This window comes from Macaca thibetana, chromosome 16 (genome assembly GCF_024542745.1).
Source record: "Macaca thibetana thibetana isolate TM-01 chromosome 16, ASM2454274v1, whole genome shotgun sequence".
NCBI classification, from domain to species: Eukaryota; Metazoa; Chordata; class Mammalia; order Primates; family Cercopithecidae; genus Macaca; species Macaca thibetana.
Window position 1 is genome coordinate 16,880,164 of NC_065593.1, and position 27,660 is coordinate 16,907,823.

Genomic DNA, 27,660 nt, shown 5'->3' on the forward strand with positions numbered 1-27,660 from the left:
TAGGGATGATTCCATATCCCCTGGACTTCAGACTCCACTATCCAACTGTCTAGTAACACCTCCATTTGGATGTCAGCCTCCCCCAACAAACCCAGAATGTACAAAACCAAGCTGTTGACCTTCCCCCAGACACCTGCTGCTCCTGCTCACTTTCCTGCCTCAGTTAATGGGCCCTCCCCGCTTCCAGCTGCTCATGCCAATACCTGGAACTCACCTCTGACTCTTCTTTCATACCCCTCCTGGAATTCATCAAGAAATTCTAATAGCTCTACCTTCAAAATACATATGTAATCCAACTGCCTCTCACAATCTCCATTGTTGGCACTCTGGTTCAAACCCCATCATCTCACCTGCATTCTAGCAACAGCCTCCTCACTCCTCTCTGCTTCTGCCCTTGCCCGCAGGTCTGTTCTCAACAGAGTAGCCAGAGTGATTCTACTCAACATAAGCCAGCCAGATGGGGTGGCTCACTCCTATAATCCCAAAATTTGGGGAGGCTGAGGCAGAAGGATTGCTTGAAGCCAGGAGCTTAAGCCTGGGAAACAAAGCAAGACTCTGTCTCAAAAAAGAAAAAGGAAAAAGAAAAAAAAAAAAAAAAAAAAAGCAAATAATAGAAAAAAATTGAGAAAAATTGATGAAACCAAAAGTTGGTTCTTTGAAAAGATCAGCAAGATAGACAAACCTTTAGATAAACTGACTGAAGAAAAAAAAGACTCAAATTACTAAAATTAGGAATGAAAGCGACATTACTACTCACCTTACAGAAATTAAAAGAATTAGAAGGAACTGTTATATCAACTATTGTGTGCCAACAAATTAGATTAACCTAGAATAAATGTACAAATTTCTAAAAAGATATAAACTACTGAAACAACTCAAGAAGAAATAGAAAATTTGAAATGACCTACAACGAGTAAATATTGAGTTAGCAATCAAAAAACTTTCCACAAACAGAAGCCCAGAACCAGATGGCTTTGCTGGTGACTTCTTCCAAATGTTTAAAGATGAATTAACAAATTCTTCATGAAGTCTTCCAAAAAACAGAAGAGGAAGGAACACTTGCCAACTCATTACAAGGCCACTACCCTGATACCAAAACCAGACGAAGATACCGCAAGAAAACTGCAGACCGATATCTCTTACGAATGCACATGCAAAAATCCTCAACAAAATACTACCAACTCAAATCCAGCAATACATAAAAATGGTTACCCACCATGACCATGGAGAATATATCCCAGGAATGCAAGGTTGGTTAAACATATAAATATAAACATATAAATATAAATATCAGTCAATGTAATAAACTGTAGAAATTGAATAAAAGATAAAACTACATGACCATTTTAATAGATGTGGAAGACAAAAGCCACATGTCCCACTTCTTAGAACAAAACTCCATCTCACCCGATGCCCACAACATCTTACATGATCTGGAACCCATCATCTCTCTGTCCCCACCTCCCTCTCCCACTTCTCTCTCTGCACTAATCACAGTAGCCGCCTTGTTGTTATTCAAACCCATTGGGTATACTCCTGACTCAGGGCCTTCACAGTTGCTGTTCCCTCTGCCTGGAACACTGTTCCCCCGAATATCCACATAATTCACTACTTCACCCCCTACAGGTCTTTATTCCACAACTGCCTTCTCAGTGAGGCCTCTCTGGCCACCCTACAAAAAATTGCTACCCTCTCCTCCCAATACTCACACTCTCTCTATTTCCTTCCCAACAATACTTCTCTCCTAAGTCTTTATTATTATCTGAAATACTCTGAATTTTACAATAAAATTCACAATACTTATATATCTTGTTTGCTTTCTTCCCCAACTAGAATGTAAGTTCCCTCGGGACAGAGACATTTTTATCTGTTTTATTCACTGCTATATCTATGGCATTTATTTATTTATTTATTTAGAGATGCAGTCTCGCTCTGTTGCCCAGGCTGGAGTGCAGTGGCACAATCTCGGCTCACTGCAACCTCTACCTCCTGGGTTCAAGCGATTCTCCTGCCTCAGCCTCCCCAGTAGTTGAGACTACAGGCATGCACCACCATGCTCAGCTAATTTTTTGTATTTTTAGTAGAGACAGGGTTTTGTCGTGTTGCCCAGGCTGGTCTTGAACTCCTGACCTCAGGTGACCCGCCTCCCTCAGCCTCCCAAAGTGCTGGGGTTACAGGTGTGAACCACCACAGCCAGCCACCTATATCTACAGCATTGAAACTAGTATGCCACTTAATTGGCAATCAATAAATATTGGTTGAATAAACAAATGAATACAAATAGTTTGTCACTCGACTCTTCACTCAGCCAGCAGTGACTTACCTCACCCACCCATCCATGTGCCTGACACTGTGCTTCAAGTTGGAGTACAGAGAAAGATTAGAACCAGACCTGGACCCTGCTAAAAATCACAGACAGGGCTGGGAGAGGAGTCAGAACGTACGTAACCAAGACCCCAGGAAGACAATGCTGGGCTCACTAAAGAGAGGAGGGAGAGAGGGTCAGGCCCAGCAACCAGGGAGGAATTCATAGAGAGACAGTGGTAAGCTGGCCCTTGAAGGCCTAGAATGCTTTGGACACTTGGAGAAGGGAGTGAGGATGGGGAAAGAGGGAGAGGGGAAGCATGACTAGGGAACCAAGAGGGGGCCTGTGTGGCAGGACTGCAGTGGAGGAATAAGGCTCCCAAGGTTATCAGGGAAGTTCACGAGGGGCTTTAAATGTTGGGATAAGGGGCTGGGCCTAGTTCCAGAGACACCAGGGAGCCATGCAAGGCTTTTGAGCAGGGAAGGGTGGTGGTGTCAGCAAGCTCACTCTGTAAGCCAGGCACAGTGACGCATGCCTGTAATTCCAGCTACTCGGGAGGCAGCATGGGCAGGATCGCTTGAGGCCAGGAGTTCAAAACTAGCCTGGGCAACACAGGAAGGAAGGAAGGAAGGAAGGGAGGGAGGGAGGAAGGAAAAAAAGAAAGAAAAGGGAGGAAGGGAGGGAGGGAGGAAGGGAGGGAAGGAAGGAAGGAAGGAAGGAAGAAAGAAGAAAGGAAAGGAAGGAAGGAAGGAAGGAAGGAAGGAAGGAAAGGAAGAAAGGAAGGGAGGGAGGGAGGAAGGGAGGGAGGGAGGGAGGGAAAGAAAGAAAGAAAGAAAGAGAGAGAGAGAAAGAAAGAAAAGAAAGAAAGAAAGGAAGGAAGAAAGAAAAGAGAGAGGAAGGAAGGAAGGAAGGGAGGGAAGGGAAAGAAAAGAAAACAAAAGGAAAGGAAAGGAAAGAAAAGAAAAAAGAAAGAGAGAAAAAACAAGCAAGCTAGCTAGCTCACTCTGGCAGTGTGTGAAGAACAGAACAGATTGTGGTGGATGAGCAGGAAGACAAGGAGACCAGGAAGGTGCCTTCTAGAACAGTTCTGGAGAAAGACAGCAAGGCATGAGCCAGGGAAGGGCAGAGAGGACAGAGAGGAGAGGACAGGCCTGGGAGAGGTCAAGGCCTTCGCAACTGACAGTTGCTGGGGAGGAGGAACTGGAGCCTGAATCTGAGGTCAGAATGTCCGAGCATTCTACGGAGGCACAGACAGAGCCATGGGGTGGGGGCGGGATGGCAGCACCTCTGGAGGGTTAGAGTTCTGGCCACAGAGGCTCAGCGTCGGTGGGTACCATGCCAGACCCAGCAGCTTCCCAGCGCCAGAGGATGGATGCACTCTAGCCCTGCCTGCCTTTCTGCCCCTCAGTCCCAATCCCCAGGGCAGGCCTGAAGAAGAGTTTCTCCAGCTGGCTTTGGCGGCCAAGACACAATGTCATTTCTAGATGAGCCAACCAGCTCTGGAGATGCGCCAGGCTGCAGGGTGCAGGGGGTGGAGGGGGGCAGCTGTGTCCCCGAAACACAGCCAAGGAGCCACCTCCCAGAACCAACCAAGACAGTGGCAGAAGCAGGGCTGGCAGGGGGCCCCCAGCTCCAGCTGGCTGGTACAGGGACAGTTTTGATGGGGCCTCCATCTGCCTGGGCTTCAGCCTCCCTGCGCGGTCAGGCCCCACCAGCCCCCATCAGCTCCCACCAGCCAGAAGTGATGGTCCCCTCCCTCAGTCAATAAGCATTAAGGTATTTACTAGTGCCTGGGGTGTGCCCAGCTCTGCTTCTGGTTCAGTGCACTATGAAGGACACAGACTTTGGAGGCGTCACAGCCAAGTTGGAGGTTGTGTGATTGTTTGTTTTGAGACAGGGTCCTGCTCTGTCACCCAGGTTGGAGTGCAGTGGCATGATCAGAGCTCACTGCAGCCTCTCTCTCTCAAGCTCAAGCAATCCTCCAGCCTCAGCCTCCCCAGTAGCATGTGCCTCCATGCCCAACTAATTTTTAAATTTTCTGTAGAGACAGGGTTTTGCTACGTTGTCCAGGCTGGTCTCTAACTCCTGAGCTCAAGTGATCCTCTCACTTTGACCTCCCAAAATACTGGGATTCCAGACGTCAGCCACTGCACCCAGCCATGTGTTAGAGTTTTGTCTGTCCCACTATTTACCTGATTCTATCTGTGGGCTTCAGTTTTCCAACCTGTCAAGTGGCATAAGTGTGGCTGGGTGTGGTGGATCATGCCTGTAACCCCAGCACCTTGGGAGGCCGAGGTAGGCAGATCACTTGAGGTCAGGAGTTCGAGACTAGCCTGGTCAAAATGGCGAAACACCATCTCTAGTAAAAATACAAAAATTAGCCAGGCGTTGTGACGTAGGCCTGTAATCCCAGCTACTCAGACGGCTGAGACAGGAGAATTGCTTGAACCCGGGAGCTGGAGCTTGCAGTGAGCTGAGATTGTGCCACTGCACTCCAACCTGGGTGACAGAGCGAGACCCTGTCTTGGGAAAAAAAAAAAAAAAATTAGTGGCAGGTGCCTATAATCCCAGCTGCTGGGAAGGCTGAGGCAGGAGAATTGCTTGAACCTGAGAGGTGGAGGTTGCAGCGAGTCGAGATCGTGCCACCATGCTCCAGCCTGGGCAACAGAGAGAGACTCTGTCTCAAAAAATAAAATAAAATATGAAAAGAAAAAACCTTCCTCACAAAAGTGTCCATTGAGAGGACTAAATAAGAGCATGTGCAGAAGAGAATGACAAGACTTTCTAGTCTTCAGGAATTTCCGCAGAGACCCGAGGCTGAGAACAAGGGATGAGCAGCGCCCACACTTCAAGAGAGGTGCCAGCACACCTTCAGGACGTGGCGAGAGAGAACGGGGCTATCCTACGTGGCCCCCGCCCGCTTGCATAGAAGTCATCCTCGGGGGAGGATTTATTGAAAGAGTTCCGCTCTTGACCAGGTGCGGTGGCTCACGCCTGTAATCCCAGCACTTTGGGAGGGTGAGATGGGCAGATCACTCAAGGACAGGAGTTCGAGACCAGACTGGGCAACATGGCGAAACCCCATCTCTACTAAAAATTAGCCGGGTGTGGCGGTGCACGCCTGTAGTCCCAGCTATTCAGGAGGCTGAGGCAAGAGGATTGCTCGAGCCCAGGAGTTCAAGACCAGTCTGAGCAACATAGTGAGAGCCCCCATCTCTAAAAGAATTAATAAATAATGAATAAAGAGTGCCACTTTTTTTTTTTTGAGACGGAGTCTTGCTCTGTCACCCAGGCTGGAGTGCAGTGGCACGATCTCAGCTCACTGCAAGCTCCACCTCCTGGGTTCACGCCATTCTCCTGCCTCAGCATCCCGAGTAGCTGGGACTACAGGTGCCCGCCACCGCGCCCGGTTAATTTTTTGTATTTTTAATAGAGACGGGGTTTCACCATGTTAGCCAGGATGGTCTTGATCTCCTGACCTCGTGATCCACCTGCCTCGGCCTCCCAAAGTGCTGGGATTACAGGCTTGAGCCACCGCGCCCGGCCAAGAGTTCCACTCTTCAGCTGAGTGAGGGCTTCAGATGACACTCAACGCAACAGAGGATAGTGCTTGCCAAGAAGGAAGCTGGCCCTTTCTCCCTGGCTGGACGCTGGCTAAACGCGAAGCCTCCTATACCAGGACAGCCTGAGGGACGTGCACAGAAGACGTCCTCAGGACACCCAGATGCATGTCATCTGGCATTCGGGGAGAATGGACCCTGGGGCCTGACTCCCCCGAGGGAAGTCAGCGGGTGGGGATGCCAGATGAAGTAGTCTGCAGTGTCGTGGGAGGGGAGAGGGCGGCAGTGGCGGAGGCCTCCCTTCCTGACCTCCTCCAGGGGTCAGATGGACACCGCGGAGGGAGACACGGTGCTCATGAGAGGGGGCCCCTTGCAGGATTGCCCACCCAGGCAAGACAGCCTGGCTGGAAAGGCAACCATTGCATCAGGGAATTGGGCAAAGTAAAAACCAGGGCCAGAGACCCCAAAATGCCCACAAAGGCCCCCCACACCCCGCCTTTGGGCATCTGCCACATGGGGGGCACTGACAGAGGGCGAAAACAACTCCGGATACAGACAGTACTCAGCCCGTTCTCAGTCATCCTCCCTTGCCCGCTCATCTCTGGAGGGGACAGAATTGCGAGGGGAGGGGGGATGTCAGGGATGTGGGGTGGAAGATGGAGCAAGGAGAACAAAACCCAACTGTAGCCCCACCTCTTCCGAAGGCAATTTTCTGGTCCTGGATAGAAACTTTATTTGGGGCCAGGCACAGTGGCTCACACCTGTAATCCCAGCACTTTGGGAACCTGAAGCGGGTGGATGACAAGGTTGGGAGTTGAAGACCATCCTGGCCAACACGGTGAAACCCCATCTGTACTAAAAATACAAAAATTAGCTGGGTATGGTGGCACGCACCTGTAATCCCAGATACTCAGGAGGCTGAGGCAGGAGAATAGCTTGAACCTGGGAGGTGGAGGTTGCAGTGAGCTGAGATGGCGCCACTGCACTCCAGCCCGGGCAACAGAGCAAGACTCCATCTCAAAATAAAAACACAAATAAAATAAAATAAAAAGTTTAAAAAATAGCTGGGCATGGTGACTCGCACCTGTAATCCCAGCTACTTGGGAGGCTGAGGCAGGAGAATCACTTGAACCCAGGAAGCAGAGGTTACAGTGAGCTGAGATTACGCCACTGCACTCCAGCCTGGGCAACAGAGCGAGACTCAGTCTCAAAAAAAAAAGAAAAAAGAAACTTTATTCGGAAGCAGGGCCAAAGTTTTTATTTCAATGGGACCAGACTGTTTAGTTCGTGCGTGTGATCGGGAGAAGCGATGGGCTCTGGCCATGGGTGGGCGATGCGGTCAAACTAGTGTGAGGACAATGAAGTTGTGGCTGGTTTACTTTTCCAAAGTCGGGCCTGCTCAGTAAACCTGGGGCACACGCATATGGGCCCTGTCTGCAGCCACAGGGCCCGGGGCCATGGATCTGGGAAAGGAGGGGAGGTCTAGCCCCTCTGCTTCCAGCTGGGCTGGTGTCAGTTTCCCAGAAGCAGTGGCCCTTTCCCATGTTGGGGGTCAGGCAGGGCTGGGGCTTTGGGGAGCCAGGGACACAGCTGCACACAGGGACCCTCCAGCTCTGGTCCCCCGCCCTTTGGGCCCCCTGTCTTTGGACAGGCCCCATACACCTCGGTGCCTCATGGGAACCAAACAGGCACTGAGCCCAAGCAGGAACATGAATTCTGGCGTGAGGATAGAGCGGTCCGGGAAGGCTTTTGGAGGAAGCTGACTTTGAGTTGAGTCTTGCAGGAGGAGGATTTTGGGATGCACAAAAGACGAACTGGTGCTCTCGGTGGAAGAAATGGACGCGTGCCAAGTCTGGGAAGGCGGTGTGCCAACGTGGCTGGCACGGCCAGAGTGTGAGGCCCATGAAAGGGTGTGATGGGATGTGGATATGGAATGCTTGATATTACCGGGATTATCGCCCTTAAAGCAGCATCCACATTGGCCGTAACCAATCTGGGCCTTGCTTCGCTCCTCTGTAACCTGGGGAGAATTGCTCCATTTCTTCTTGGACCCACAATATGCCCTGGCAATAAATGAGTCCTATTTTCTCAAACTAACACATTAATCCAATGCTCAGAGGACACCTTTTACAGTCAGAAAAGCTCAGGCTCAAATCCCAGTTCTGCCCCTTCCTCACTGTGGAACTCCTGGTAAGCTTCTCTCTTTTTTTCCCCCGCAAGATGGAGTCATGCTCTGTTGCCCAGGCTGGGGTGCAGCGGCACAATCTCAGCTCACCGCAACCTCCGCCTCCCGGGCAACGAATCTGCTTCAGCCTCCCACCTGGGCAGGTGCCCAACACCATGCCCACCTCTCGCTCTGTCTCCCCCTGGGTTCAAGTGGCGATCTCAGCTTGCAAGCTCCGCCTCCCGGGCTTCAGCCTCCCTGGGACTACAGGCGCCGCCAGCTAGTTTTTTGTATTTTTAGTAGAGACGGGGATTACATGGTCTCGATCTCCTGACCCCGTGAACACCGTCTGCCCCCAAAGTGCTGGGATTTTGAGCCACCGCGCCCGGCCTATTTTTTATATTTTTAGTAGAGACGGGGTTTCACCATATTGGCCAGGCCGGCCTTGACCTCCCAAAGTGCTAGGATTACAGACGTGAGCCACCGTGTCCAGCCTCTCTTTGCTGATCTGCAAAACGGGGATAAGCTCTACCCAGAAGGAGAGATCAACATAATGTACGTAAAGGCCGGGCACAGTGTGAGCCGTGGAAACAGGAGTTCCTCATCCCCCAACCCTGTCCCCACCTCCATAGAGGCTCTCACTTACATAGGAGGCCAGCAGGGTGGTCGGGGCCAAGACGAGAGCCAGGTAGAGGCAGGGGGCCGTGGCGAGCAGGCTGGAGGCGCAGATGAGGGGCTCAGCTCTTGGAATGACTTTTTGTACCTTCTCGCAGCTTCTGCCCCCAAGATGACCCCAATGACGCCGGTCATGATGGTCAATGACCCAAAAATCAGGCTAATGGGAGAGAACACAGAGGGGTTGGTCAGCTGGGTGAGCTCAGCATGGAGACCTTTCACCCTGCTCCCAGCCTCAGGTTTAGCCCCTTGGCTCAAGGGCACGATCTGTGTCTACAGGGAATATGGCTGTGGGCCCCTGATCTGACCCAGGCCTTACCCACCCTCATCACTGACGCTCCCAGGACCTGGGGACCCTGACCAGGGACCAATGACCCACTGCCCTCCCCCAGCCCCTTTCCTACCTCATCCCCTATCTCATCCTGGGGATCCCACTGGCCATGTGGGTGATCGTCCAGCACCCCAGGTCCCAGCCTGCCTCATCTCCATTGACCCTTTCCCTCTCATCCCCCAAAACTGCCCACTCAAAATCTGAATTCCAGGGTCCCACTCTGGCCCCAACCTTCTCTCTTTCCAACTCCCAGTACTAAGAGGAATGGAGGCAAGCGAACATGTATTTACTAAGCCCCAGTGATACACCCGGCCCTTGTCTGGGCCCTCTACGTGCCCTCCTTCCTTGAATCCCATCCTTCCACTTCCTGTCTTTGAATCCCCCTCAGGCAGTCCCTGCCTGACCTCCGTCCCTTTCCCACCCACTTTTAGACCCACTTCTACTCCGTTTCGCTTCCCCTTGTATATCCTTCCTGTGGAGACCTGTCCCTCCAAAATAACCGCCACACAGGCTCCCCAAGAGTGCATTCTGTGGTGGCAGGAGATCCGTGGTGGGAGGAGTTCAAGATCAGAAAGATCTCATCTCTACAAAAAAATGTTTAAATGATCCAGCCTTGGTGGCGTGCACCTGTAGTCCCAGCTACTCAAGAGGCTGAGGTGGGAAGATCACTTGAGCTCAGAAGTTCGAGGCCACAGTGAGTTATGATGATATCACTGTACTCCAGCTTGGGCAACAGAGCAAGAATCTGTCTCTAAAAATAAAATTAAAAACACAGACCTGACCACGTCCCTGCCCACCTCCTGCCTAAAATTCTCCACCAGCTCTCAGACACCCACTAGATTTGTCCCCAGTTCCATAAGATGTACATTGTTCTTCGTGATCTGACTCTGACTCACATCAACTCCAGGTCCTAGCTCTATTTTCTTCCCTCAGACTAGTTGCTCTCCCCTCCCGACTCCCAACCACACACTTTCATTCCTCTGCCTGGAACACCCTTCACTAGTTTTTGACCTATCAAACTCCTACTCATCCTTCAATACCCAGCACAGCCTACTTGGGGATGCCCTTCCTTTGTTCCCTGGCTGATCCCTTCACTCCCATCAGTTCCCACAGCACCTTCTGTGTCTGTCATCAGGTTCATTCGCTGGCCTGGGAATTCCTAGAGAACAGTAACAGGTTTGGTTTCCTCTCTTGACTCTATGCTGGGAGCATAGAGCCTGGCACACGAGAGACATATGTTGAGCAAGTGAACTCACGGATTCCTCCTACAATTCCCAGATGGACAGATGAGCAAGGAGAGGCTGAGAAAGGTCAAGGCCAAGATTACCCAGCTGGTAAATGACAGACTAGGATTTGAATATACATCCTCACCCTCCTGGTCTATTTTGCAACCTCCAGCCTCCTTTTAAGGGAGCTCAAAGGGGCCAGGTGAGGTGGCTCAAGCCTGTAACCCCAGCACTTTGGGAGGCCGAGGCGGGTGGATCACTTGAGGTCAGGAATTCAAGATCAACCTGGCCAACACAGCAAAACCGCATCTCTACTAAAAAAATAATAATAATAGCTGGGAATGGTGGTGGGCACCTGTAATCCCAGCTACTTGAGAGGTTGAGGCAAGAGAATCACGTGAATCTGGGAGGTGAAGGTTGCAGTGAGCTGAGATCGCACCACGGCACTTCAGCCTGGGCAAGATAGGAAGACTCCATCTCAAAAACAAAACAAAACAAAACAAAACAAAACAAATAAAGGAGCTCAAAGGGAACGCTGAGACTGTGCCCAGCGTGAACTCTTGAAAACAGCAGTCTAACCAGGATCTTTTCAGCCTCTCATAGCTCCCTGTTGTCCTCTGAGCAAGCTCCTGGCCAGCACTGACAGCTCTGCGGGACTGGTCCATGCCGACCGGTGTAGCTTCCCCTCTCTTCTCCCACCCTCGCTTTGCCCAAATGACTGAGAATTCTCTAAATTCTCTACTAAAGTACAAAAATTGGCTGGGCGAGGTGGCGGGCACCTGTAGTCCCAGCTACTCTGGAGGCTGAGGCAGGAGAATCGCTTGAACCTGGGAGGTGGAGCTTGCAGTGAGCTGAGATCGTGCCACTGCACTCCAGCCTAGCAACACAGCAAGACTGTCTCAAAAAAAAAAGAAAGAAGAAGAAAAAGAAAAAGAAGAGGAGGAGGAGGAGGAGGGGGAGGGGAGAGGGAGGAGGAGGAGGGGGAGGGGAGGGGAGGAGGGGAGGGGGAGGGGGAGGGGAAGGGGAAGGGGGAAAGGGCAGGGGCAGGGGCAGGGAGAAAAAAGAAAGAAGAGGTTTCCAAACCTTCCCAGCCTTCCGAGCTGTGCAAGGTCTGGCTCAGCCTAGTCAAGTGACCCGAATCCCAGATGTATGCTGGCTGCCTCTGAGTCCTGGTCTGAGCTGACCTTGGCAGGTTCTTGAGATAATCGTGAGACTTAGGATTGATTATCTAGACAGGCTGCCTGAAAAAGCACCCCCACCAGCCCCTGAACGGGAGGTGCAGCCAGAGGACATGGCCCAGCTACGAAGCCCTTCACGTTCCCTCCATCCACACAGGGCCTTCCCAGCATCACAGACTCTCACAGCCAAGAGAGCCCTTAAAGATCTGTAAGTCAGGCCGGGCAAGGTGGCTCACGCCTGTAATCCCAGCACTTTGGGAGGCTGAGGCGGACCAATCATTTGAGGTCGGGAGTTTGAGACCAGCCTGCCCAACATGGTGAAACCCCATCTTTACTAAAAACAAACCAAAAAAAATTAGCCGGTTGTGGTGGCACATGCCTGTAATCTTAGCTACTTGGAAGGCTGAGGCAGGAGAACAACTTGAACCCAGGAGGTAGAGATTACAGTCAGCCAAGATTGTGCCATTGCACTCCAGCCTGGGCAACAAGAGTGAAACTCTGTCTCAAAAAAAAAAAAAAATTACCAGGCATGGTGGCATGTGCCTGTGGTCCCAGCTACTTGGGAGGCTGAGGTGGGAGGATTGCTTAAGCCTGGGAAGTCGAGGCCGCAGCAAACTGTTTGTACCATTGCACTCCAGCCTGGTGACAGAGTGACACCTTGACTCAAAAAAGAAAGAAGAGAAGGAAGGGAGGAAGGGAAGGTGAAAGGGAGACAGAGAGAGGACGGAGAGGAGAGGGGGAGGGAGGGAGAGAGAAAGAAAGAGAGAAGGAAGGAGAGAAGAGAAAAGAGAGGAGAGGAGAAGAGAGAAAAGAAGAGGAGAAGAGAAGAGAGAAAAGAAGAGAAGAGCGAAGGAAGGAGGAGAAGGAGGAGGAGGGAAGGAGAAGGTAGGCGCAGTTGCAGTCAGCAGAGGATGAGCGTCGCCAAAACCCTGGGGGAGGATGGGGCTCCAGGGAAGAGGACAGCATCCCCAGGAGCCCCCAGGACCCACCAGGACAGGGTCAGAGCGGAGGAGGGGACTGCACGGAGGCGGAAGAGCAGCCGCTGGAGGCAGTGGGGAGGCCGGGGTTAAGGGTTCGGGGAGGAGGAGGAGAGAAGGAAGGGAGAACTGAAGGATGTCCTTGACTCAGCATCAAGCAGTCACTGGAGCTCTTGGTGCACAGGGTCGAAGGTGATAGGAACAGAAGTGGAGCCCAGCCGGGCAGCAGACAGCCAGGCAGGAAGCGGGAGAGGGCGTGCCCTAAGGGCAGAGTGCCCGTGCCTCCCTTCCCAGCAGCCTTCTCACACACATGAAATCCCAAAACTAGCGAAGCGACGAGGCCTCCCGGGTCCCAGTTTGCCATCTGTAAAATGGGATGCCCTCACAGAAGATGCTACACGCCCCTCTGAACGGTGGGGCTCCTCTCATCCCACAGCCCCACAGAAGCCTCACGCCCATCTCCCGCCAGTGCCTTCTGGAGCCCACAGCGGCCCCAAGAGTGGAGAGATGGGGAATTCAGCCCAGAGAGGACAAGGGAGCTGGCCATGGCCACCCAGAGTGGCAGAGGCTCAGCCAGAGCCCGAGCCAGGCCTCCTGCTGCCATCTGGGTCCCGAGCCTCACTGTCTTCACACAGCACCACGTGCCCCACCTCAAGACACTGAATTTTGGAGCTCAGAACTTCCTCAGCAAGACCCCCCAAGCTGGGCAAGGTGCCCAGTGCCCCCGGACACCCTCACCTGTCAGGGTTGCTGCACGGCTCCTGGAAGCAGGGAGGCTGCAGCCCGTGAACCACGCGCGCCTCAAGCAGAAACTTGGGGGCCCAGAACCCCAGGGCTCCAGTCACAAAGGCCATGGCGGTCACTCCGAGGGTGGACCACACAAAACTCCAGCTGCAAGACAAGGTGCCCCAGCTGGAGTCGGGAGAGGGCTGGGGCTGAAGGGGCCTGTCCACTCCTCCCTACTCCTGGGCACTCTGGGAACTTTTCCATCTTGTCTCATTACCTTCAAGATTCCATAGGTAGCAATTGCTAACCCCTCTTTACAGATAGGCAAACTGAGGCTCCGAAGAAGACACTCAGGTTACCCCAAGCTCCAGCCTCCAGATCCTTCCTGGAGCACCCTGAGCTCCAGCCTCCCCTATGTTTTGGAGACCCCCCCCACCCCCACACCTTGGCTCCTCCTCCCTCCCTCCTCTCTGCAGGACCAAATCTCCCCATCCTGAGGGTTCCCCATCCAGCATCACATTCTCCAGGAAGCCGTCCCTGCCTGCCCCATCTTCCTCTGAGTCCTCCTGGCCCGTTTCACAGCTCAGTGACAGAAGTGGGTCCTGTCCATGTCCTGCCTTGCAGTGAATCGTGAGGCCTGGGACCAGCAGTTGACTCCTGCCTGCCTCCCCCAGCATGGCTGGCACAGAGGATCACGCACGCCATGAGGCTTGGAGAGGTGAGTGATGAACTCCCAGCATCCCCCAAGCAACCCAGAGAAGGGGACAAGGCTGGAGAATTCCGTCCATTGAATAAATAAGGACAGTGAGGCTCTGAGTGCCAGGGCCACTTACGGGCAGGGCAGTGGCAGAGGCAAGGCTGGGGCTCACGCCATCTCCCTCCCTCCCTGTCCATATTTCTGTCACATGGCAAGGTGGTAGAGGCTGAGTCCTAAGGGAGGGAGGGGCACTTCAGTTGGTAAGTGGGATCTCAGAGGAAGAGGATGGCTGTGAACATTGGGACAACAAGGGAGGGCTCCCTGGAGGTGGAGAGAGGGGGTCAGTGAGGCTGGGGCAGACAAAGAGGTTTTTCCGTGCCTTGCAGGGCGTAGCAGTGACACTCACTTTTTCCCCAGGTATCTGACGTCCTCACACCAGCTGCTCCTGGAGCCTCCCGCGGCCCCCTCCCTCTGCGTCTCAGCAGCTCCCCGGGGTGGGTCTGGAACCAGCAGGATAAGCAGGATCAAGGCCACGGCCTCCAGGCAGGGCATGATCTGGGGACAGGAGGGCCCAGGAAGCTCAGGGCCGCATATTATCACAGCCCAAGAGACCCCGGGGGCAACTGGTCACAGTACCAGCCAGTGTCTGACCTCTGGGGTCCAAGCCCTGGGAGTGGTGGGGGTGACTTGTTTTTCAGGGCGCTGGTATCCACAGAGCGGGATGTACCACTGTTTCTCAGCCCTCACCACTGCAGCCTCTCCAGGCAGTGGAGTCTCTTTGGGACTTCGTGTAATTCCCATCTTTCCAGTACAGACACCACTCCTTTGGGGTCAATGGGCCTGAGATGGTTGAGAACAGGGACCCTCACTACACTGGCCCTGCCTCCCGAGTACCTGCTGCCCCTAGAGCTGACCTTTCCCTGGCCCAGGCCTCCATCTGCCACATAGTCCTGCCCTGGCATCCTCTCCTAGCGGCCCCTCTGCTCAAACCCCAAGGACGGGGATCTCACTACCCACCTTGGGGCAGCCTGCAAACAGCTCAGGCCATGAGAAGGTTTATTCAAGCCAGGTCAGACCTGCCTCCTTGAAGCCCACCCCACTCCCGAGATTCCAAATCTGGCTTCAGCGCTTCACACGCCCGCTCCCCGGCACTGGGCTGGCTCCGTAGAGGTCTGCGTGCAGCCTGCACTCCCACCAAGCTGCACTCCCAGGGCTGAGCTCAGCGCCCTCCACCATGGAGTCCCTTCCTCTTCAGAATGGTCCTGCTCCAAGCCCATGTTGGAATCACAAGGCCGCAGCCCAGCGGGGCCTGCCCGGCATCTTCCTCAGCATCCTGCCCAACTGCTGAGCGAGCCTAGCTGCCAGTCCTCCAGGGCCTACTCTATGCCCTGACCCTGCAGCTTGGAACTTCCATCTCTCGTCTCACGGATCCTCAAGATGCCTTAGGTAGCATTTACTACCCCCACCTTACCGACAGGCAAACTGAGGCTCTGAAGAAGGTGACCCGCTTGAGATCACACAGCTGGTAAACTAAGCAGCCAGCTTTTGAGCCTAGGGCCACCACCTCCCCAACCCACGCTCCCTGTGGGGCCCCAAATGTCCAAAGCTGCCAATGCCTGACCACCCCCCACCCCCACAATGGCGCCGGGTGCTACGCCAAGTGGCTAAGGTCACCCAAGGCTGGAAAGTCCCTGCCGGTCCAGAGGGAAAGCAGAGAGAAGAAAAGGAAGCTGGACTCACTCGGAGGGCCCAGCGCCAGTTCCCAGTCAGCGTCGTCACAGCCGACCCCAGCACGTAACCCAGACCACTGCAACAGAGGGTCAAGGGCGATGGGCTGTGAGGGGAGGGAGGCAGAAGGCAGACCCCACTGCCAGCCTGACCCAGGGTGCTCCCCCATGCCCCAGGGAGCTGGCTGTCTGCAGGCTCAGAGCTGTTTCACTGAGGAAAGTAAGCCACGTGAGGCCCAGATGTCCACTGCCCTTGGTCAAGTCACCAGTGACCTCTGGCTCCTGGCCCACCCCCAGCGCCACTCTCCCCACCTATGGAAACCCATACCCTCCACCCTCCTGCCCAAGGCTGGGCCTTGCTTGAGTCAGGCAAGTTCAGGAAATCTGGGTCAGAGGCCAGGGTCCTGACTGCAAATCCTGCTCTGGCCTAGCCTGCTGTGGGGTGCAGGGCCTGGCCCTAACACGCTTCCTCACCTCGCCTCCCAGGGCCGGCCCCTCCCTGGGCGGGCCACACTCGGCCAAGTGTACGAATCTGCAGGGCGCATCCTCATCACCTCTATTCCTCCCCCAGCCCATCAGCTGGCGTCACTGCCCCCGTTGACAGATGAGGAAACTGAGGCTCGGAGAGGTAGACTCGTGGTGAGGAAGGGGTAGCATTGGGACTCAAACTGCAGCCCTCCTGGTTTGACCTCTCCTACCGATGCCCAGCCCCTGTTCTGACTCCTTTGGGCCTCAGTTTACCACCTGGGAAAGTGGACCCATGGGTAATACCAACCTTCCAACAGGGATAAAGATATAGAAGACGGCCAGCACGCGGGTGCGCTCGTCCCTCACGAAGAGGTCGCCCAGGACGGTGGGCGCGATGGTGGCGTAGCTGGCCGAGCCAGTGCCCACGACGCCCCGGGACAGGAAGAAGAGCCAAGAATACTGGGCGAGCAGGCACAAGACCACGTGAGTTCCAGAAATCACCCAGAGGGCCAGGGACCCGAGGGTTTGTTGGAAGAGCAAAGGGGACCTCATGACACAGGACCCCAGAGTAGGGAGAGGGGATCGGGGCTATGGACACCTCTCCACTCCAGGTTCCCAAAGTCACATATGTGTCCCCTGAAGCCACCGCCTACCCCCCTGCCCAGGGGAGCCCTTCTCCTGGGTCCCACCATTGCTAACCAGGCCAGTTCCCCAAGACAGCAGCTGTTACCCCCAGTTCCACCCCCTGCAGAGTCAGGCAGAAATGAAGCTGGTGCGGCAGTGAGAGGTAGGAGAGAAGAGGTCTCCTGTTAAGAAAGTCCACTGGGTCGGCCAGGCACGGTGGCTCATGCAAGTAATCCCAGCACTTTGGGAGGCCAAGGCGGGCGGATCACCTGAGGTCGGGAGTTCGAGACCAGCCTGGCCCACACGGCAAAACCCTGTCTCTACTAAAAAATACAAAAATTAGCTGGGCGTGGTGGCACGTGCCTGGTATCCCAGCTGCTCTGGAGGCTGAGACAGGAGAATCGCTTGAACTCGGGAGTCAGAGTTTGCAGGGAGCCGAGATCACACCATTGCACTCCAGCCTGGGCACAAGAGCGAAATTGTGTCTCAAAAAAAAAAAAAAAAAAAAGTCCGCCAGCTCTGCTCTGCGCAGCTCAGGCTGGAGACTGGGCCCTCACCTCCTCTCCCAGCCCTCAGTGCAATCCCTGATCCAGTCACAGCCGGGAATGGAGCAGAATCGTCCCCACGCAGCTCTGATGGGGCTGGATCAGGGAGGAAGCAGGTGGGGAAGGGGCCTCAGGGGACTGGGCAGAGGCATGGACACCTACCCGGGGGGAGATGAAGGAGCTAGAGAGACCAGCTCCTGACCAGAGCAAGATCCCGAAGCTCATGGTGGTCTTGCGGCTGTATCGGTCGCCCAGGTAGCCAAACACGGGTGCAGACAGCAGCAGGCAGCCGATGAAGACTGGAGGAGACACACAGGGGCAGCCTGGATCCCCCCACGACCGTGGCAGGGCAGACGGCCCAGCAGGCCTGGGGAGGGAAGGAGCCTGACTCAGAAGCCACAGGCTGGCATCTTGGCAGCGGGCCCAGGGTAGGAGGAAGAAAAGATAAGGTGAACCTCACGGTGTGTGGCCAACATACAACCCCAGCCCAGAGTGTGGAGGCCTGGACCCGGCCCAAACCCAAAGCCCAGCTCTGCCGCTTGCTCTGAGTGTCACCCCAACACTGGAGAAGTCACCATCCCCTCCCAGGATGGCGAAGGTGAGATGGGAAGTGAATGTGGAGCGTGAGGCATGGAGCAGATGCCAGTTTCCCGGCTTTACAAAAACACGTGACTCCTGTGAGCCTGGATATGGGGACAGGCCTGATTTTTCATTCATGCACCTGCTGGGGCAACAGGGAGCAGGGAAAGAGGGAAGTCAGCCTGGGCCTGCTCTGAGCAGCAGATGAGGACGATTTAGAATGAGCACACTGGGCTGGGAGCAGTGGCTCACGCCTGTAATCCCAGCACTTTAGTTGGCTGAGGTGGGCAGATTGCCTGAGCTCAGGAGTTCAAGACCAGCCTGGGCAACATAGTGAAACTCCGTCTCTACTAAAAAAAAAAAAAAAATACAAAAAAATTAGCCAGGCCTGATGGTGGGCGCTGGTAATCCCAGCTACTCGGGAGGCTGAGGCATGAGAATCACTTGAACCCGGGAGGCAGAGGTTGCAGTAAGCCGAGATCACGCCACTGCACTCCAGCCTGGGCGACAGAGCAAGGCTTGGTCTCAAAAAAAGGAAAAAAAAAAAAGAAAGAATAAGCACATTCGCTGTGAACTAGTGATGATTCCAGGAAGCCAGGAAAGAGTTGGTTCTCCTACATAGGTAAAATGTTCCCTGGACACAGCTGCATTTATACTTTTATTTTATTTTTTGAGACAAAGTCTCACTCTGTCACCCAGGCTGGAGTGCAGTGGTTCAATCTCGGCTCACTGTAGCCTCTGCCTCCCGGCCTCAAGCCATCCTCCCACCTCAGCCTCCAGAGTAGTTGAGACTACAGGCACGTACCACCATACCTGGCTAATTTTTGTAGTTTTTGTAGAGATGGGGTTTCACCATCTTGCCCACGCTGGTCTCGAACTCCTGGGCACAAGGGATCCACCCACCTCGGCCTCCTAAAGTGCTGAGGTTACAGGCATGGGCCACTGCGCCTGGCCCACTTTCCATTTTCTGTTGGGCTGTTGTTTGTTCATATGTTTTGGAAATAAGTTCCCATAGAACATAGTTCTATGTTTGTTTTAAGAATTAAAAACGCAACTTCTGGGACTAAGTTGGCTGGGTTTAAATCCTGGCTCGCCACTTTCTAGCTATGTGACCTTGGGCAGATTCCTTAACTCTTTTGTTCCCCTTTCATCAACAGTGCTATTCCCTTGTTTGGTTACTGAGAGGATTAAGTAAAATAAAGCACATAAAAGTTATCTGCGTAGCTTCATGTAAACATCCAACAAATGTTATCTATTATTATTACTGATTGCATAATTTCAATCATCATCATACAGAAGTGTTTAGCTTTGACGTTGTCAAGTTTATTAACCTTCTAGAGGGGCAAGAGTTGTTTCACGTCTTGTTTATGCATATCTTCTTTTTTTTTTTTTTTTTTTTTTTTTTGAGACGGAGTCTCGCTCTGTCACCCAAGCTGGAGTGCAGTGGCCGGATCTCAGCTCACTGCAAGCTCCACCTCCCAGGTTCACGCCATTCTCCTGCCTCAGCCTCCCGAGTAGCTGGGACTACAGGCGTCCACCACCTTGCCCGGCTAGTTTTTTGTATTTTTTTAGTAGAGACGGGGTTTCACCATGTTAGCCAGGATGGTCTCGATCTCCTGACCTTGTGATCCGCCCGTCTCGGCCTCCCAAAGTGCTGGGATTACAGGCTTGAGCCACCGTGCCCGGCTATGCATATCTTCTTTATCCAAAAGTTATAAAACTATTTCCCAGCCGGGCGCGGTGGCTCACACCTGTAATCCCAGCACTTTGGGAGGCCAAGGCGGGTGGATCACCTGAGGTCAGGAGTTCGAGACCAGCCTGGCCAACATGGTGAAACCCCATCTTTACTAAAAATACAGAAATTAGCCAGGTGTGGTGGTTGCACGCCTATAATCCCAGCTACCAGGGAGGCTGAGGGAGGAGAATTGCTTGAACCCTGGAGGCGGAGGTGGCAGTGAGCCAAGATTGTGCCACTGCACTCCAGCCTGTGTGACAGAGCGAGACTCTGTCTCAAAACAGCAACAAACAACAAACAATAAATAAATCTATTTTTCCCCATATTCCTCACATGTAGGGATCACTTGCAGGCTGTTTTAAGTGCCTTAAACCTGCAGACGCTCTGTGACTGACTCTGCAGATGCCCTTCCCAAGGGAAAACAGACACTCCTCATTTCCAACATCTCCAAATTCAAATCATTTCTTTGACATAGTGGATGAAATGAATGCTCCCAGAGTTAAAAGACAGACTCTGGAGGCACGCTTCCTGGATTCAAATCCCAACTTCAGCAAGTCTCCTAATTTCTCTGAGCCTCAGTTTCATCAGCTGTAAAATGGACATAATAGTAAAACCTGCCTCGTGGGATTGTTGTGAAGATTAAGTAAGTTAATATTTCAAGCACTTGGAATAGTGCCTGGCACGTGGTAAGGGCCAAGTCAGTGTTAGTTTTAAATATTATTAATTAATTAACTCACTCCAGCAGCCTCTCTATCCCATGGGTGGGTGAAAGGAGCCTGACCACTGCCTCTTCTCACCTTCCACCACTCTCTCTTTTTATTGATTTTTTGAGACAGAGTCTCATTCTGTGGCCCAGTCTGAAGTGCAGTGGCGCGATCTCAGTTCACTGCAACCTCCGCCTTCTGGGTTCAAGTGATTCTCCTGTCTCAGTCTCCCAAGTAGCGGGATTACAGGCACCTGCCACCACACCCGGCTAATCTTTGTATTTTTAGTGGAGACGGGGTTTCACCATGTTGGTCAGGCTGGTCTCAAACTCCTGATCTCAGGTGATCCACCCACCTCGGCCTCCCAAAGTGCTGGGATTACCAGCGTGAGCCACTGCGCCCGGCCCAATCCCTCTATCTCTTCACCACCCTCTCCCTCAGTCATCAGTTTCCTCTTCTTAGCAGCCCTGTGGACAAACACCTGGGTCTAGGGCCACAGCATGGCAACCCGAAAAGGTAAAGAGACCTCACCTGAGACCACCAGAGACCAGCCTGGTCATCAGGCCTCCAAGCCCACTGTCCTTTCCATGAAATTTTTGGGCTGCTTCTGCAAAGATGACCCTTCACCTACTCCCAAACACACACACACACACACACGCACACGCACACGCACACACACACTTCGCCCTCCGTGGCCCAGGCCTTATAGTAATAATCCTGACCACTATGGTAGAACCAGTGAAGGGCCAGCATGGTGGCTCACGCCTGTAATCTCAACAATCTGGGAGGCCGAGACTGGCAGATCACCTGAGGTCAGGAGTTCAAGACCAGCCTGGCCACCATGGTGAGACCCCCATCTCTACTAAAACTACAAAAATTAGCCGGGTGTGGTGGCGGGCGCCTGCAATCCCAGCTACTCAGGAGGCTGAGGCAGGAGAGTGACCTGAACCCGGGAGGCAGAGGTTGCAGTGAACCAAGATCGTGCACTCCAGCCTGGTCAATAAGAGTGAAACTCCGTCTCAAAAAAAAAAAAAAAAAAAAAGAATGAGTGAAGGGAAATGTTGACTAAACCACCATTATCTATTTAATCGAGGAGGTTGTGGGTATCTCACTTTGGCTACAGATATGGCTGGCAGATCAGCATCAGTTGCCGCCTCTTGGCCGCAAGACTGAGGGGCAATCAGAAATGATGCATGTTCTAAAGCCATGGTCTTTTTTTTTTTTTTTTTTTGAGACGGAGTCTCGCCCAGGCTGGAGCGCAGTGGCCGGATCTCAGCTCACTGCAAGCTCCGCCTCCCAGGTTCACGCCATTCTCCTGCCTCAGCCTCCCGAGTAGCTGGGACTACAGGCGCCCACCAACTCACCCGGCTAGCTTTTTATATTTTTTAGTAGAGATGGGGTTTCACCGTGTTAGCCAGGATGGTCTCGATCTCCTGACCTCGTGATCCACCCGTCTCGGCCTCCCAAAGTGCTGGGATTACAGGCGTGAGCCACCGCGCCCGGCCTAAAGCCATGGTCTTCTAACTCTTGCTCACGTAACTCTTTTTTTTTTTTTTTTTTTTTTCCTTTTTGTGGAGAAGGAAGTCTCACTATATTGCCCAAGCAGGTCTCGAACTCCTGGGCTCAAGCTATTCTCCCGCCTCTGCCTCCCTAAGAGCTGGCATCATAGGCGTGAGCCACCACACCTGGCTCTCACCTCATTTTAAAAGAAGTTTCTAGAACTACATACATACCCTTCCGCATATTTTCAGCTAATATGAAAATGTTCTTATCCCAAGTTTGAATCGTTGCCAAGGATGGGACTTCCAGCATTGTTGTGTATTTTTTTTTTAACTGTATTTTCATCCAAACTCTTGGAGCTACAGGGTCGAATTTATTCAGTTTATGGGGAATGTCTGCAGTAGAATCCAAGTCATAATGCCTGTCCTCTTTTCTCAAAGCAATTAGACAATCAAATTGATTAGAAGAAAAATGTTGCCAGGCGTGGTGCCTCACGCCTATAATCCCAGCACTTTGGGAGGCTGAGATGGGCGGATCACCTGAGGTCAGGAATTCGAGACCAGCCTGGCCAACATGGTGGTACATGCCTGTAATCCCAGCTACTCGGGAGGCTGAGGCAGGAGAATTGCTTGAACCTGGGAGGTGGGGGTTGCAGTGAGCCGAGATCGTGCCATTGCACTCTAGCCTGGGCAACAAGAGCGAAACTCCGTCTCAAAAAGAAAAAAAAAGAAAAACGTTGGCTTCATTTTTTTCATTGAAACAAATGTGTTGACATGCATCCCTGAGACCATTATCTCACTTTGAATTCTAATTCGTAGATAAATAGTAGACATTGCACACAGGGACAGCTAGATAAGGCTTGGCTCCTTGCCTGGGCTTGTGGCCTGGGGCAAATCTGCCCAGCACATTTCTCCTGATGCTCTCTGCTTTGCTCCCAAGGTCCCCCCAGCAGAAGCCGAACATCCACGCGGGGGCCTCTGTTTGATGCCCCGGAGGTTTTTACACCCAGGAACAGCACATCCAGGATGCGGAGAGGGGTCCCTCTCTGCTTACTGCCGTAGCCAGGGAATTGTACAACGGAAGGAGAGGAAGGAGAACCACAGGCCGACCACAGGCTCCCCGGCAGGCAGGTCATTTTAGGAAAAAAACATACAGGCTTGAGGATCTAGAAATAAATCAGTCTCTGCCTGGCGCGGTGGCCCACGCCTGTAATCCCAGCACTTTGGGAGGCCGAGACGGGCGGATCACGAGGTCAGGAGATCGAGACCATCCTGGCTAACACGGTGAAACCCCGTCTCTACTAAAAAATACAAAAAACTAGCCGGGCGAGGTGGCGGGCGCCTGTAGTCCCAGCTACTCGGGAGGCTGAGGCAGGAGAATGGCGTGAACCCGGGAGGCGGAGCTTGCAGTGAGCTGAGATCCGGCCACTGCACTCCAGCCTGGGCGACAGAGCGAGACTCCGTCTCAAAAAAAAAAAAAAAAAAGAAATAAATCAGTCTCTTAAAACTCTCCGTGTTCATGTAGCCCCTGGAAAGTTACTGTGTATCCCCAGAGATCCCTGTACCCCAGTTTGAGAGTCATGTTCTAAAGCCCTGAGATGATGGACTGGGAGAAGGACCCTCAGTGCCTACTGATTACAGGCTGGGTGTGTGAACAGGTGTATCACGTGTTGTGACCACATGTGTGCCCGTGTGGGAGTGCGGATATGCACATGTGTGAATGTGTGTCACCATCCAGGCACCCACAAGGGAAAAGCTAACGCCTCATGACCCCAACCGCTCTGATGTGATGGGACGTGTGGCTGCTCCCTGCTGCTGGGTGTTAGGCTCTCTGTGGGCCCAGAGTCCATCTGAGCCCACGCGGGGGGATGTGTCTGTGTCTGTCTGTTTGACTTCGTGTGTCCCAGTAGTCAGATTTTTCAGGTCTGTGAGAGGAAAGCACACATGAGGATTTCTCAAACCCCAGCAAGCCTCTGGTGCACAGCTGAGCCTCAGCAATACAAAGGGAAGGAATGACTAGCTCCACAGCCAGGAGCTGAGGCTCGGAGGCCTCTCCCAGCCCCACCTCCCTCTGCTCTCCTGCAGCACCCTACACTCAAACTACCACGGCTGTTCCAGCCTGGGCTCTCTCCCGCTCCTGCCTAGACTGTCCCTCAGGCCCACGCTGCACCCACCCTCTGTGCCAGAGGACCCAGTGGGACTGGAGCTGGGCATAGAACATGACCCACAGAAAGAGCCCACCCCAGCAGGAACCCAGGACCCCAGCTCCAGAGCCAGGGCTCCTCCTTACCGGTCTGAAGCAAACCAGCATGGCTGTCACTGATCTGAAAAACCTCCTGTACGTCCAGCAGCACTCCTGTGGACAGAGGGACGGTGCTCAGGAAATGGGAAGTCACACTCCTGGCCTCAGAAGGCAGCTGCTCCAGGTTTGACACAGGGCCACAGCACAGCGGAAGGCATGGCACCGAAGCCCACTGTTCTCTCCCCCTGTCTCCCACACGTGCACAACCACACACACAACAGCAGACACACAGAGAAACGTGTGCATTTCAAACACTCAAACAAGCATCCCTTGGCCGGGCACGGTGGCTCACGCTTGTAATCCCAGCACTTTGGAAGGCCAAGGTGGGCAGATCACCTGAGGTCAGGAGTTCGAGACCAGCCATGGTCAATATGGTGAGATCCCGTCTCTACTAAAAATACAAAAAATTAGACAGACGTGGTGGCCAGTGCCTGTAATCCCAGCTACTTGGGAGGCTGAGGCAGGAGCATCGCTTGAACCTGGGAGGCGGAGGTTGCCGTGAGCTGAGATTGCGCCATTGCACTCCAGCCTGGGCAACAAGAGCGAAGCTCCATCTCAAAAAAAAAAAAAAAAAAAAAAAAAAGAAAGAAAGAAACAAGCATCCCAAAGGCACAGACATTCACATACACACGTCGACACACAAGCACACAGCCACACAGCTCCTTCCCTCCTCTTCATGTGGGAACACAGATATAAATAGATACAAACAGGCATTTCCAGAGCAACACACCTGCAGAGGCACAAATATACACACACACAGGAACTCACACTCACAGACATGTACACCCAGCCTCATACACACAGACACACAGACACATGTGCAGTGAGATGTACCCATAAAGACACACCCAGAGACCCGCCTGCGTATGCACAGGCTCAGGGCTGCCATCCGCACTGCGGTCAGAGGGGCACGCCTCCCTGTTGCTGCACAGTGCACGCCCTTTACTTAGGCCGCTGCGTAAACAGAAGTCCCTAGAGCTGTGCAACACAGCGGCCTGGCTCGTGCAAACACCGGATATGCATTGATGAACATGTACATACAAAGACGAACGTGTCCCGGCTTGCACGCATGCGCGCACACAAGCAGGTTCTTCCAGAGGCACCGCAGTGGGCGCCCAGCCTAATGCAGAGAGAGAATGTGGGTCTCCCAGACACCAGGGTCTGTTTCCTGATAGCCTCTTGGTGGTGTCTCAGAAAGGGTCCGGGTCTGCAGCACCTGCTCACGTGAGCCATGCGGCTCTGGCCCTGTCGTTATTATGAAGAGCAACAATCATCACTTTCATGAATCAGGAGGTGACTGAGAGCCAGGCCCTGAGCTGTACACTCACAGCTGTCATCCTAAAAGGAGGGGACTCTCATTGCCCCCATTCTACAGATGAGGAAACAGAGGCTCTAGCAGCCCAAGGTTGCCCGTCTGAAGCTGGGGGAGCTGGGGCTCAAATCTCAGCCTGAGGCAGCCTGTCCACACACCCAGAACCACAGAAGGGGAGCAGAAGCCCCCAAGTGGGTCCCCACAGAAACACCCACGCCAAGAAAGTCCTGCGTGTGCACCTCCAAGACCTGCCCCAGGCACATAAAGATCAAAGACTCAGAGGAGCAAAGCGAGAAATCTTTGTTTAGGGTGGGGCACGGTGGCTCACGCCTGTAATCCCAGCACGTTGAGAGGCTGAGGCTGGAAGATCACAAGGTCAGGAGATTGAGACCATCATGGCTAACATGGTGAAACCCCGTCTCTACTAAAAACACTCTACTAAATAGTCTACTAAAATACTCTAAAAATACTCTACTAAAAATATTTTGGAGACTCTGTCTCCAAAAATAAAAAAAAGAAATAAATCTTTGTTTAGACATTTAATTTGTCCCCAGTTGCCACCGCAACCTAGCATACAAACCGGTATGTCCTTTTCCCCCTTTAATATTTCATTTGTTGTTGTTTGGGTTTTTTTGTTTTTTGTTTGTTTGTTTGTTTTGAGACGGAGTCTCACTCTTTCATCCAGGCTGAAGTGCAGTGATGCAATCTCGGCTCACTGCAACCTCCACCTCCTGGGTTCAGGCGATTCTCCTGCCTCAGTCTCCCAAGTAGCTGGGATTACAGCCATCTGCTACCACGCCCGGCTAATTTTTGTATTTTTAGTAGAGACGGGGTTTCACCATGTTGGCCAGGCTGGTCTTGAACTCCCGACCTCTGGTGATACACCCGCCTTGGCCTCCCAGAGTGCTGGGATTACAGACGTGAGCCACCGCGCCCGGCCTGTTGTTTTTTTGAGATGGAGTCTCGCTGTGTCGCCCAGGCTGGAGTACAACGGCGCAATCTCGGCTAATTCCAACCTCTGCCTCCTGAGTTCAAGTGATTCTCCTGCCTTAGCCTCCAAGTAGCTGGGATTACAGGCATACGCCACCATGCCCAGCTAATTTTTATATTTTTAGTAGAGACAGGGTTTCACCATGTTGGCCAGGCTGGTCTCGAACTCCTGACCTCAGGTGATACCCCTGCCTCGGCCTCTCAAAGTCCCCTTTCTATTATTTTAAATACACAAAGAAGACAGTCTTTCTTTGGAAAGAAAAAAAGTAGACAACACAGGTAAGCAAAATAAATAGCTAAACAAAAATGCTCTAAATCGTACCCATCTTCCATTTTCAGGAATGAGGACTCATCCCCTTGTTTTATCTCCTCCTGGGCTCCTCCCAGCCCCATGGTGCTCTAGGGGTGACCCAGGGCCAAGTGTGCACCCAGCCTTGCTTTTACCTGTAACCTACCCCCCTGGCCCCATAAGAGCTGTTTCCTGCAAGAACATTTTAGCTGTTTACCCCCACCCGTTCCCAGACGCTCAGCATGGTTTCACTTCTCCAGGTCTCTGTCCCCACAGTAATCAGAGCCCCCTTTTTTGCACATACAGAGGAAGTGCTAATGGGGAAGGGACCTGGGCAGGCAAGATTCAGGGTCTTAGAGCCCAGCCAGGGGCCCCCAGGGCTAGCGGCAGAGATAGCGGGTCCCCAGGCTCCTGGCTTCTGGGAGCTCCGCACTGGTGATTCCTGGCTCTCATCTGCCTCTTGCTCCTTCCCGCCTTTGCGTGCCCTCGGCCCACACGCCAACTCAGGCCTCCTCAGCTTTGGCCTGATCCACTACGGCAGCCTCTGAACTGACTCCCCGGATCATTTTGCCTCCATCAAGGCCTCAAATCCAATTATATGGCTCCCCATTGCCCAAGGCAGAAAGTCCAAGCTCCCAGTCTGGCACCCAAGAAGCTCTGATCTCACCCCATACGCCCCTTCGGGGTTTTTTGTTTGTTTAGTGTATTTTGTTTTGCTTTTTGTCTTTAGGGGTTTAAGATAAGATCTTGCTCTGTCACTCAGGCTACAGTGCAGTGGTACGATCTCTGCTCACTGCAGCCTCAAGCAATCCTCCTGCTGAATTCAGCCTCAAGCAATCCTCCTGCTTCAGCCTCAAGCAGTCCTCCTGCTGAATTCAGCCTCAAGCAATCCTCCTGCTGAATTCAGCCTCAAGCAATCCTCCTGCTGAATTCAGCCTCAAGCAATCCTCCTGCTGAATTCAGCCTCAAGCAATCCTCCTGCTTCAGCCTCAAGCAGTCCTCTTGCTGAATTCAGCCTCAAGCAATCCTCCTGCTTCAGCCTCAAGC

At 53.0% G+C, this 27,660-nt stretch overlaps 1 protein-coding gene across 1 annotated transcript in view; it reads right to left on the minus strand.

Moving 5' to 3' along the window:
- Positions 1-27,660, minus strand: part of SPNS3 (SPNS lysolipid transporter 3, sphingosine-1-phosphate (putative)) — a 58,051-nt gene that overhangs the window by 27,303 nt on the left and 3,088 nt on the right. Inside the window, 8 exon segments of the mRNA XM_050765336.1 lie at positions 8,676-8,782; positions 8,785-8,864; positions 13,155-13,307; positions 14,246-14,394; positions 15,580-15,646; positions 16,342-16,493; positions 17,366-17,502; positions 24,011-24,076. Of these exon segments, the coding sequence (XP_050621293.1) occupies positions 8,676-8,782; positions 8,785-8,864; positions 13,155-13,307; positions 14,246-14,394; positions 15,580-15,646; positions 16,342-16,493; positions 17,366-17,502; positions 24,011-24,076 (911 nt within the window).